This window comes from Myxine glutinosa, chromosome 13 (assembly GCF_964187855.1).
Source record: "Myxine glutinosa chromosome 13, kmMyxGlut1.1, whole genome shotgun sequence".
Lineage (NCBI taxonomy): Eukaryota > Metazoa > Chordata > Myxini > Myxiniformes > Myxinidae > Myxine > Myxine glutinosa.
Genome location: NC_136273.1, coordinates 104,650,634 through 104,664,150, shown reverse-complemented (window position 1 = coordinate 104,664,150; position 13,517 = coordinate 104,650,634). Strand labels below are relative to the sequence as shown.

The 13,517-nt window shown below is 43.7% G+C and overlaps 1 protein-coding gene across 1 annotated transcript in view; it reads right to left on the bottom strand.

Moving 5' to 3' along the window:
• LOC137439162 (complement C3) overlaps nucleotides 1-13,517 on the bottom strand; it is a 421,636-nt gene that overhangs the window by 159,563 nt on the left and 248,556 nt on the right. Inside the window, exon 26 of the mRNA XM_068134902.2 lies at nucleotides 3,372-3,531. Coding sequence (XP_067991003.2) covers nucleotides 3,372-3,531 — 160 coding nt within the window. The remainder of the gene's footprint in view (nucleotides 1-3,371; nucleotides 3,532-13,517) is intronic.

Here is a 13,517-nt window from a genome sequence, read left to right as displayed (position 1 = left end):
TATCAAAGCGTGTCCAATGAAAGCGGGGTTATATCAAAGCGTGTCCAATGAAAGCAGGGTTATATCAAAGCGTGTGCAATGAAAGCAGGGTTATATCAAAGCGTGTGCAATGAAAGCGGGGTTGTATCAAAGCGTGTCCAATGAAAGCGGGGTTGTATCAAAGCGTGTGCAATGAAAGCGGGGTTATATCAAAGCGTGTCCAATGAAAGCGGGGATGTATCAAAGCGTGTCCAATGAAAGCGGGGATGTATCAAAGCGTGTGCAATGAAAGCGGGGATGTATCAAAGCGTGTCCAATGAAAGCGGGGATGTATCAAAGCGTGTGCAATGAAAGTGGGGATGTATCAAAGCGTGTGCAATGAAAGCGGGGATGTATCAAAGCGTGTCCAATGAAAGTGGGGATGTATCAAAGCGTGTGCAATGAAAGTGGGGATGTATCAAAGCGTGTGCAATGAAAGCGGGGATGTATCAAAGCGTGTGCAATGAAAGTGGGGATGTATCAAAGCGTGTCCAATGAAAGTGGGGATGTATCAAAGCGTGTGCAATGAAAGCGGGGATGTATCAAAGCGTGTCCAATGAAAGTGGGGATGTATCAAAGCGTGTGCAATGAAAGTGGGGATGTATCAAAGCGTGTCCAATGAAAGTGGGGATGTATCAAAGCGTGTGCAATGAAAGCGGGGATGTATCAAAGCGTGTCCAATGAAAGTGGGGATGTATCAAAGCGTGTCCAATGAAAGTGGGGATGTATCAAAGCGTGTGCAATGAAAGTGGGGATGTATCAAAGCGTGTCCAATGAAAGTGGGGATGTATCAAAGCGTGTGCAATGAAAGCGGGGATGTATCAAAGCGTGTCCAATGAAAGTGGGGATGTATCAAAGCGTGTGCAATGAAAGTGGGGATGTATCAAAGCGTGTGCAATGAAAGCGGGGATGTATCAAAGCGTGTCCAATGAAAGCGGGGATGTATCAAAGCGTGTCCAATGAAAGTGGGGATGTATCAAAGCGTGTGCAATGAAAGTGGGGATGTATCAAAGCGTGTCCAATGAAAGTGGGGATGTATCAAAGCGTGTGCAATGAAAGCGGGGATGTATCAAAGCGTGTCCAATGAAAGCGGGGATGTATCAAAGCATGTCGAATGAAAGCAGGGCTGTATCAAAGCGTGTCCAATGGAAGCGGGGTTGTATCAAAGTGGGGTTGTATCAAAGCGGGGTTGTATCAAAGTGTGGTTGTATCAAAGCGTGGTTGTATCAAAGCGTGTCCAATGAAAGCGTGGTTGTATCAAAGCGTGTCCAATGAAAGCAGGGTTGTATCAAAGCGTGTCCAATGAAAGCGGGGATGTATCAAAACGTGTCCAATGAAAGCGGGGTTGTATCAAAGCGTGGGTGTATCAAAGCGTGGTTGTATCAAAGCGTGGTTGTATCAAAGCATGTCCAATGAAAGCAGGGTTGTATGAAAGCGTGTCCAATGAAAGCAGGGTTGTTTCAAAGCATGTCCAATGAAAGTGGGATGTATCAAAGCATGTCCTATGAAAGCGGGGATGTATCAAAGCGTGTCCAATGAAAGCGGGGTTGTATCAAAGCGTGGTTGTATCAAAGCATGGTTGTATCAAAGCATGGTTGTATCAAAGCGTGTTTGTATCAAAGGCGTGTCCATTGAAAGTGGGGTTGTATCAAAGCGTGTCCAATGAAAGCGGAGATGTATCAAAGCGTGTCCAATGAAAGCGGGGTTGTATCAAAGTGTGTCCAATGAAAGCAGGGTTGTATCAAAGCGTGTCCAATGAAAGCGGGATGTCTCAAAGCATGTCCAATGAAAGCGGGGATGTATCACAGCGTGTCCAATAAAAGCGGGGTTGTATCAAAGCGTGTCCAATGAAAGCGGGGTTGTATCAAAGCATGTCCAATGAAAGCGGGGATGTATCAAAGCATGTCCAATAAAAGCGGGGTTGTATCAAAGCGTGTCCAATGAAAGCGGGGTTGTATCAAAGCATGTCCAATGAAAGCGGGGATGTATCAAAGCATGTCCAATGAAAGCGGGGTTGTATCAAAGCATGTCCAATGAAAGCGGGGATGTATCAAAGCATGTCCAATGAAAGCGGGGTTGTATCAAAGCGTGTCCAATGAAAGCGGGGTTGTATAAAAGCATGTCCAATGAAAGCAGGGTTGTGTCAAAGCGTGTCCAATGAAAGCGGGGATGTATCAAAGCATGTCCAATGAAAGCGGGGTTGTATCAAAGCGTGTCCAATGAAAGCGGGGTTGTATCAAAGCATGTCCAATGAAAGCGGGGTTGTATCAAAGCGTGTCCAATGAAAGCAGGGTTGTGTCATAGCGTGTCCAATGAAAGCGGGGATGTATCAAAGCATGTCCAATGAAAGCAGGGATGTATCAAAGCATGTCCAATGAAAGCAGGGTTGTATCAAAGCGTGTGCAACTAAACCCGGGTTGAATCAAAGCGTGTCCAATGAAAGCGGGGATGTATCGAAGCGTGTCCAATGAAAGCGGGGTTGTATCAAAGCGTGTCCAATGAAATAAGGGTTGTATCAGAAGCGGGGTTGCATCCCAGCAGGGTTGTATCAAAGCGTGTCCAATGAAAGTGGGGTTGTATCAAAGCGGGGTTGTATCAAAGCATGGTTGTATCAAAGCGTATCCAATGAAAGAAGGGTTGTATCAAAAGCGTGGTTGTATCCCAGCAGGGTTGTATCAAAGCGTGTCCAATGAAAGCAGGGCTGTATCAAAGCGTGTCCAATGAAAGCGGGGATGTATCAAAGCGTGTGCAATGAAAGAAGGGTTGTATCAAAAGCGTGGTTGTATCCCAGCAGGGTTGTATCAAAGCGTGTCCAATGAAAGCAGGGCTGTATCAAAGCGTTTCCAATGAAAGCGGGGATGTATCAAAGCGTGTGCAATGAAAGAAGGGTTGTATCAAAAGCGTGGTTGTATCCCAGCAGGGTTGTATCAAAGCGTGTGCAATGAAAGCGGGGATGTATCAAAGCGAGAAGGTGGAGGAAATCGGTCATCACTGCCAGCAGTTATTAAGTGGTAGTTCTAGTTATTATCATTATTATTATTATTATTATTATTATTATTAGCCATCGTTGGACTTTGTCCAAAACAGGGGCTTATGGATTGGGTGTCGTCTCGATCCTTACGTGCGTCCGCAACCATATCTCGGAGATGCATGAATCGTTCTTGTTCAAACTTGGCACAAAGACAATATATAATTACACATATGCAGAAGATTTCGTTTTGTAATCTGACCAAAGATGGCCGACTGACGCCCTTTAACTCCGTGCAGTAAAATTACTAAAATCGCGGGGGCTATGACATTTTATGTCTTTTTCCTCTTGTTTTTATCAAGAGATGTGAATTGTAGATCAGAACCTGCATTTCTTGGTGTATGACTGGGGCATCTTCTCGGTAAGAGCCATCTGGGTCCTGGCGATGAATGGCAACCCAGCACGTTGCCCGGCAAACTTCTTTGTGATCAATTAAAATCACGTTGGAAGCCTGAGCGAAGATCTTTGCCACAAATGCAGTCAGCCTATAATTGGGGTGGGAATAAGATTCATAAGAAGGAGGGAGGGGAAATATAACAACAATAATAACTTGAAAGCATCTGATAATGCAAAGGCCATTCGCGTCTGCTTCATACTCTCACTTCTTCTTCTTCTTCTTCGTCGATATGCAAAACATGACAAAAAGAGCTTAAAATACAAAAGAATTCACGATTTTCGGCGACGTTGACCTTTTGATGTAAAATAACAATTGGCTTCTAGTTTTTCATTGGTGAATCAATTTAGTGACCCAATATCGAAACTCTAAAAATTCCATGTCAATTGGATGAAAATTGACGATTTAATGTGAGGTTGACCTTTGACCATTTGACTAAATTATTAAGTTCACTTCTCCATATTCTCATAATTAACCCTTGTTGAAAATTTGATGAGAAAAGCCCAAATGGCAAAAAAGTTTCACCCCAGACAAGCCCGAACATGGACACACACACACGAACACACACACGAACACACACACACACGAAAATACACACACATCTCGTTTTTCCATTTCTGCTCCTCACAATTCTGTCTCTCTCTTATTCACAGACACACACGCACACACACAATCATGCATGCTCAGACTCTCTCTCTCTCTCTCTCTCTCTCTCTCTCTGGTTGTACTGTCATGGCGTCTGCTTGTGGAGGCCTGTGAGTGCTCTGTGTTGTTGCTCCCTTCCCTACCCCCCCCCCCCCCCCCCCCCGTTCACCCCTCTGTGTCCTTGTGTCTGTTCGTGGAGTTTTCCTGGTGATTCCCATATAGTCCACGGGCTGGGGTGGTTTCTGTGTGACTTTTATGTGCCCTAAGTTTCTCTTCATATTATTGAAGTAGACCATGTGGGACATCAAAAAAGTGAGGGTGGACATCTGGGAGCCTGGTCGGATTTGAGAAAATGACGTCACAATATCAAGCTTTTGCGTTCATGAGGCGACCAAAAATTTGGGGTAGGGGAAACTAAAATGCTTATAACGCCACAACCATACATGATATAACTGCAAACTACCATTCAAAATATTTGTTTTTATTCACTCTACATGTGACAATATGTAATTATCTGATTATTAAGCAAATTTGCTGTCCAGAGGTCAAAAGGTCATGGAAGTCGGGGGTTGCTTAAAATCTGACCCACCGGAAGAAAAATGTGAGTTACAGGCTGCCTGTACTACTTGAGAACGTTTGCTGGCTGTCAGAGGTTGCCAAGACATATCTCTATCACATGATATGCATTGTATAAGAATTAACCCTTTTGTAACGTAAACATCAACTTTGATAAATGGTGCTATTTCAGACATGTCAGAAATGCCAGTTTTTCCATCGTCTAAGTGTACATTATTCATCCCATACAGGTTGGTGATTGTTTTGTGAACCTCTTTTAGATTATTACTATACATATCAGCAGAAGGCCCAGAGGAAATGACTTCTTGCTATTTCTGACAACGATGAACCATTTAACCCTTTTATTTCAGTTGTTTTAAAATGGGCAGAGGTTGAGTCCTCTATTTCTAGTCGGTTCTCATTATCTCCAGTCATTTGAGGCTTCTTTGGATTCCCACAATAGAGTAGTTCCACGTGGTTCTGTTAGAGGGCACTACCACCGATTCTAGTGTTGACAGCTTGGTGGCAGCACTGTATAAGTGCATTTCCTCATGGGTGAAAGTGAAAGTAAAAATTGTTTTGGACAAATGGACAAATTGGACAAATGTGGTCAGCTCTTCCATGTTGTAGTTTGGTTCCCTCAGAAGCTCCTGAGCCATTCTTCTCTAGCTCAATCAGGGCTTGATTGTAGATTGCACAGTTGAAATCAATATCCACACCAGGGTTCTGACGTCTGGCCAAGTGAAGAAAGTCTTCAGACATATTTCCTTTGTGGTCCTCCCAGAGCTTCTCTGGATCCTGAATGTCACATGCTGCCAATATGATGGAAAACAGCTGCCGTAGTTGTTTTGGTGCCTGTGAGACTGCTGCCTCATCCATGGCTTTTTTCCAATGTTCATCTTCTTCCAAAAGACCATGGAGTCGGCAGGCATCGCGGAAGGTGGCACAATCTTGACCATTAACCCGTCGCAAATCTTTAAAGGACGTTGGACCTCTGACAGTGTGCAGGAGAAGGCGCAGAAAGAAACAGTCTCTGTTCTTTGGATGAACTGTGTAGACTCTGCCAATTGCGCTGCTGGCATAAACTCCAGGATAATTGTCTACTGGAATGTCCTTCTTCCTGCGATTCCACGTTTTGTTCTCCCATGTGTAGTAGGTAGGGACTTCATTGTACAGAAGAGTCTTGGCAAAGTCATCTTCTATGCAGAGTTTGAAGAAAGCTGTCAACGTAGTCTGAGGAGGCGGCCCATGTGCTCGTGCTTGGGCAGTTTCTGCAGTGTAATAGACCCTTTGTCCATTTTCCAGATGTACGGCCAAATTGATGACAGTTGGATATCGCTCATGAATGTTAAATCCAAGGATCCTCCACAATGCTTCGTTTGTTGATATATATCGGCCTGACTGGAACCTGCTAATCTCATCTGACCTTTTTTTGTCACCTACTTCAAATGTTGCCATGTCACTGCCCTTATTGACATACTTGCATACATATTTGATGGACTTAACTGAGCTGCACAGTTCCACATTGATGTGTGCATTAAAGATTTTGCAGAGCATTTTGTTGTGAGGAACAACCCACCGATTGTCAACGTTGTACTCTCCCACACTGCGAATGTTGACTTTAGCAGTGTGTTCCCCATCGCCAGTGCTCCTCCTGCGATACTCTGGATATCCATCATCACCAGTCTCTGTCTCTCGGCGAAGTTGTTTGGGAAATCTTTTTTGGCATTTGTTGTCCTTCATGCAAACAGATCGAGGGTTGATGCTGCCACAGGGCCCATTAATCATTTGTGTGGAGATGGTCTTGAACAGTTCTGGGTCCATCTCTGGATCTGGCAGTTCTGCTGATATGATCCTGTCTATATCGTCTGGTCGGATTTTGTCTTTGCACCAAATCAAGGTGTGAGAGTGAGGGAGGCCACGCTTCTGCCACTCAATGGTGTACATCCATGCTACCAAATCTCCAAAGATCATCCCTTTCTTCAGTAACCATATCAGTTTCTTCTGTTTTTCACTGAATACCCTGGCAATAATGTCATGTCGTAGATTGGAATCTTGTACATTCTTGATTTCAGGCCATGCAGGATTGCAGGTGAAAGTGATAAATAGATCTGGACGGCCAAACTTTCTGACATATGACATAGCATCCTGGGTTCTTTCTGCCATGTACCGTGGGCCACCAGTAAAACTGGATGGAAGAATAACTGGCTGGCCAATGTCTTCTGGATTAATGCCATCTGTAACTATGGCATCCTTCAGATGGATGTACTCTTCAGCACGTAGTTTTGATTGGTTCAGTCTGATATACAGAAGGCGTTCAGCTTCCATCTTTGCATAGCTGTCTACCATGAGCTGACAGGTGACACGGCAAAGTGGGCGTGTTTTGCTAGGGGAAGGTCGAGATTAAATCGACCGTCGTTGGTTAACCAAAAAAATATTTCCAACAGTTGAAATCATTATTGTTTCCAACAGTTGAAATTTAATGGAATTCGAATTCGAATAAAATCTCAACTAAAAAAAAACAACCGTTTATTCGTTCTTGGCGCGAAAAAATGGCGCGCATTTTGTCATTATGTGCGACTTTACGTCACTCCTACGGACGTGAAAACATTTGTTTTCCTTAAAAATATATTTAAAATAAATAAAATAGTACATAAACTAACAATAAAAGAAGCTAAAAAACAATTTAAAATACAATAAAAAGCACATTAAAAATATATAAATATGTACGTACAGTATACTGTACGTACGCGCAACTGCCGATTCTCATTCAAAACAGAGGCGACGTACAGTATTCCTTTACTGTGTCTGTGTTAGCCATGGGTCCGAAGAAGGATAATGCTAGTGTTTCCAAGCGTAATGTGGTTACGATGGACGATAAGTTAAATCTGATTAAAAGGTGGAAAAGTGTCGGTGATAGCGCATAGACCTTATCGCGAATCGGAACCGCAATGCGTCATGGGATCGGAAAGGGGCAATAGCGCCGCCACAAACTACACCATGGAATTGCAGCTGGCCCGGTTATTTTAACCATTGATATTAAAATAAAACGTAGCCTATAACCACCGGAATTTTATGCTGATTCCGAATCTGTGTCTAAAACTTTTCTCCGATGTGTAGTTCTTGAGTTATAAGCGGACATCCAGACAGACAGACAGACACTCCTCCTTTATATATATATATATATATATATATATATATATATATATATATATATATATATATATATATATATATATAGACATGGCATTTAATATGGGATATTTTTTTTTTCTTGACTTGCGTTTACTTTCTGAACTCAGTATATCAATCTGGTGAGTTTCTTTTACGTTTCGGTGATTTCTTTGTCAAAAGAACCATATCACTGATTGTCTTTCGCATCAAGAAGTCAATAACAGGATAATATCACAGGTGGCATGACAAAATGTAAGGACAGGTACATTTGACGATTGGCTTCACAATCGGGTATATAAGGGTGGTTGCGTTATGTATTAGTGGAAAACAACTGCTGCACGTCTACAAAAGTTATTGCCGCTGTCCCTGGAGATGGTCCGTCAACTCGACAATGTTGTTTGTCTTTTTTTTTTTTTTTTTTTTTTTTTCTTTTTTTGTATACAAGATCGAGGCTCGTGAAAGAGCGAACATTAATCACACAGAAAGACAAACAGACACATAAAACAAATAACATCGGGAGCGGTAGACAAGATGGGGAGAGCGGGGGAAGGACACAAACACAACATTTGAGAGCAGGGACCGAGAGACATGGAGACATCGAGAGAACTGTGGGAGGGAGAGGGCTTTGGGGGGAGGCATGGGAAGGGGGGGGGGGGGTGGGAGAGGTATAAAACATATGGACACTACCAGGACTTCCAGGAAAGAAGTTGGAATTTCAAACAAGGTGGATCTGGGGTGAATTAGTGGGGGTAGAAAAGATCAAGGTTTTGGATGGGGGAAGATAAGAGATGGTGGTGAACAGCTGTTTTAAAGACCTGGAGGGAGGAGTGTGATTGAAGTGAGTGTGGGAGTTTGTTCCAGAGGCGGGAGAAAAGAGGAATGAAAAGAGGAATTTAGTGGTGGCTTTACGAAATTCCGGCATGAAACAGCATGCTATTGCTCGGCAGTATGGCATCACTCAAGGTCAGGTGTCAAAGATCCTGAAACGAAATGCTCAGAGGGGTGTCCATACTCCAATACCGAGGCCAGGACGTCCACGCAGAACCACAAGGAGAGATGATCGCCAGCTGCACCGGTTAGTCTGCAATGGCCGTACCAAGTCAGCTAATTCGGCTTAGGGCTGAGTGGCAGCAACTGACAAATGTGCCTGTATCCAGAAGGCTAGCAACCAACGACTGGTTCAAGCAGGCTATCGTGCCAGGCGTCCCCTGAGAAAGCCACGCCTGACCAGACAACACAGCCAGCGCCGATTGCAGTGGGCCAGAGAGCACCGTCAATGGCAGCCAGGACACTGGAATCACGTGACCTTCAGTGACGAGTCTAGATTTCTGGTCTATCGTCAAGATGGCCGCGTCCGAGTGCCCAGCCAAGTGCATGAAGCCCACAACGAAAATTGTATAGTGCCAAGAGTCCATGCTGGAGGTGGTGGGGTGACCGTTTGGGCTGCTTTTCATGCAGGGGGCAAAACTGACCTGGTTGTTCTGAATGGAAACCTGAACCAGTTCAAGTACAGGGTCATTCTGGAAGAAACATTGCTTCCATTTGCTCGTGCAGCCTTTCGAGGAAACTTTGTCTTCCAAGATGACAATGCACGGCCTCATCGTGCTCGCATGATCCAACACTTTCTTGCTGACCGTGGTGCAGAGCATATGGAGTGGCCTGCCATGTCCCCGGATATGAATCCGATAGAGAACTTGTGGGCAGAATTAACGCATCAAATCGACCACTTGGACCAGCAGCCGACCTCTGTGCATGAATTGCAGCAGGCTATTGTCACTGCATGGCAAGCGATTCCTGTCCAAACCTTGGCAAATCTCGTGAGCAGCATGCCTCAACGTTTACGTGCTCTCCTGAATGCTCGTGGGGGTTACACGAAGTCCTGAACTGTAATTTTACTGTCAGTAATCCCAGTCATAATTTAGCTTTTGTTTTTGTTGAAATTTTTTTTGGCTAATGTGCAAAATAAAGAGATACTTCTGGAAAACGTACAGAAGTTTAACACAGTACTGTCCGTGAATTGAGTTCGATATCAGTGAACATCACTTTCAAGGATCAATTTATTTGCTTCAAAATGTCAAATGTGGTTTTTGTTTCTTTTAAAGGTCACATTAACAAAATCTAGAATAATTTCAACATAATTCCAATGAACTTTTGGTTCTAAGTCATCTTGAAAAGTAAGTTCACCCCAACAAAAAAAATATTCCATATTAAATGCCAAGTCTGTATATATATATATATATATATATATATATATATATATATATATATATATATATATATATATATATATATATATATATATATATAACTGTGAGAAATAGTAGAAATTCCACAGTACGAGCAGGGCGTCTCATTTGCATTGAATAAATAATCGGGAGATTGAATAAGACGCGGACGTAGCTTCAGGGCTTCGATCTTTAATTCGACAAGCTTTCGACCAACAAAGGTCTTCTTCTGAGTCGGCCCCAAGTTCAACGGAAGTTGAACCTTCTTCCGTTGAACTTGGGGCCGACTCAGAAGAAGACCTTTGTTGGTCGAAAGCTTGTCGAATTAAAGATCGAAGCCCTGAAGCTACGTCCGCGTCTTATTCAATCTCCCGATTATATATATATATATATATATATATATATATATATATATATATATATATATGAAATGAAAAGATCCAACTATAAGCGAAACGTTGATCACAAAAAACAAATTGTTTTTTGCAAGTATGTTGATCACTTCGGTTTGTGTGTTTGTTTGTTTGTGTGTGTGTTTGTCTGTCCGCTCACTTATACTTGCCTACAGTTCACAATTTGAAACCGATCTTCACAAAACTTCATCAAATGGTAGAGTTCATGGTCCGACAAAATCCGATTTATTTTTGAGGTCAAAAGGTCAACATAGGCCGAAGGTCAACCACTTTTTTTCAAATTTCTAAAATCCTCAATTTTAATCCGATTGACATGAACTTTGAATAGGATTTACATATCGGCTAACTTAATTCAACCACCAACTATTTTTGAGATCAGCGTAGGCCAAAAAGTCAACATAGGCCAGCGGTCAACCACTTTCAAATTTCTAAACTCCTCAATTTTCATCCGATTGACTTGAAATTTGAAAAGGATTTACATATCGGCTAACTGAATTCAACCACCAACTATTTTTGAGATCAGCATAGGTCATAAGGTCAACATAGATCAAAGGTCAACAACAATTTCAAATTTCTAAAATCCTCAATTTTCATCCGATTCACTTGAAATGTGAAAAGGATTTACATATTTACATAATTCGAGTTTTCTTGCTGCCTCACTTCCTGCATACCTCACTTCCTGTGTCCTCACTTCCCGTGTCCTCACTTCCTGTGTCCTCACTCCGTGCTCTGCGATCATTACTGTATAACTGCGGGTCAGCCGACGGCATGCAGGCTGCCTACAATCCTCTCCATGCTATGATCCCTCTTAAGGACTTCAAGCCCTGCTTCGGCCTCTTCTTGTTCACCTGGCCACCATTGTGTTGATTAAAGTCTACCTAAAGGCGTACTTGTCTTTTCTGCTCTGCTTTACCACAACAATTTAATCAACACAACTATGGACCGGCTGCTTTGACCAGAATGTCTTGACGCGGATCCAAACTCAAGTTCGGCTACTGACGAATGGACACACAGGTTTTGGACCTTCAAAAACATCGTTGTTGTACTTCCTACTGAAGGACTCGACAAACTTCTTCTCCTGACGAACTTTGTCACACCAAGGATCTACAAAATCATCACGGACTGTGTCACCTACGAGGAAGCCGTTGAAACACTGAAGGCCATGTATATAAAGCCGAAGAATGAGATTTTCGCATGCCACCTTCTTGCTACGCGTCGCCAACAAGTCGTTGGCGACGCGACGATGACCAAACTACGCATTGACCCCCCGGAACTGTTTGCCAATTTGACGGCGGAATGTCGCCCTACAGCTTCGCGTCGGTACAGCTTCAACGACCGCAAATTCATCGAGAAAGAAACTCAGCGGCTACTACGAGAAGGAGTCATCAAACCGAGTGAGTTCCTATGGCGCGCCCAGGTCGTGGTAACTAAAGACAAAAACCACAAGAAATGGCTCGCGATTGACTATTCGGAGACCATCAACCGATTTACGCTACTCAACGGGTACCCGCTACCGCGTATCAATGACACAGTGAATAAGATCGCCCAGTATAATGTCTTCAGCACCATTGACCTGTGTAGTGCTTACCATCAGGTACCCATAAGGAATCAAGATAAGCCCTATACGGCCTTTGAATCGAGCGGAAGTCTTTACGAGTTCACCCGAGTCCCATTTTTCGTCAGGAACAGTGTATCTTGCTTCCAATGCATCATGGACTCCTTTATCAAGGAAGAGAAACTCGCTGGAATGTTCGCTTACCTAGACAATCTGACTATCTGTGGCATGAGACAAACCGAGCATGGCGTCAACCTGAAGCAGTTCCTCAAAACAGCCGAAAGGAAGAACATCGGCTCTAATGAGGATTGAGGATAAGTGTGTGTTTTCGACCACTAAACTCAGTATACTGGGTTATGTAGTAGAGGATGGTCAAATGCGGCCAGACGCTGAGCGTCTTCGGCCCCTGCGAGAGTTACCTGTGCCGCATAACATGAAGTCCCTCCGCCAGATCCTCAAACTTTTTGCCTACTACTCTCAGTAGCTTCACAACTATTCAAGCAAAATTTCCCCCCTCCGTGCCACAAAAGCTTTCCCCATCTCAATGGAGGCTGAAACCGCATTCCACCAACTCAAACGGGACATTGAAGAGTCAGTGGTCAACGCAATCGACGAGACAATACCCTTTGAAGTTGAAACTGATGCATCCGAGTTTGCTATTGCCGCAACACTTAACCAGGCGGAGCGTCCAGTAGCCTTCTTCTCCCGCACACTCCAAGCATCCAAAAAACATCATGCATTGGTCGAAAAGGAAGCTACGGCTATCATCGAAACTGTCCGCCACTGGAGACACTACCTGACGGGAAGGCACTTTACACTGAAGACTGACCAACACTCTGTCAGCTACATGTTTGACAGAGGACAGAAAGGCAAGATAAAGAACGACAAGATCATGCGTTGGCGCATGGAGTTATCTTGCTTCGATTATGTCATTATGAGATTATCTACCATCCGGGGAAAGAAAACATACCTCCTGACGCATTCTCAAGGTCATACTGGTCATCTACATGCCTGGACCATCGTTCACTATATGACCTCCATCAGTCCTCTATTACCAAGGCCCCAGGAATCACACGCATGTACCACTTCGTGAAATCTCGAAACCTACCTTATTTGGTGGAAGACGTTCGATGGATGACCGGCTTGTGAAGAACCTGTGCAGAGTGCAAACCCTGGTTCTATCGGCCAGAAAGGGCCCACTTCATAAAAGCCACCAAGCCATTCAAACGCCTTAACATAGATTTTAAGGGACCTTTGCCAAGCACTGACAAAAACCAGTACTTCCTCACAATCATCGATGATTACTCGAGATTCCCCTTTGTGTTCCCATGTGCGAACATGACAAGTTATACGGTGATCGACTGCCTTTTACCAACTTTTCGCCCTCTTTGGAATGCCCGCCAACACCCATTTGGACCGGGGACCGTCGTTCATGAGCTGAGAGCTCGGTGAATTCGTGACAAGTAAAGGCATCTCTAGCAGCTGAACCACTAGCTACAACCCACAGGGT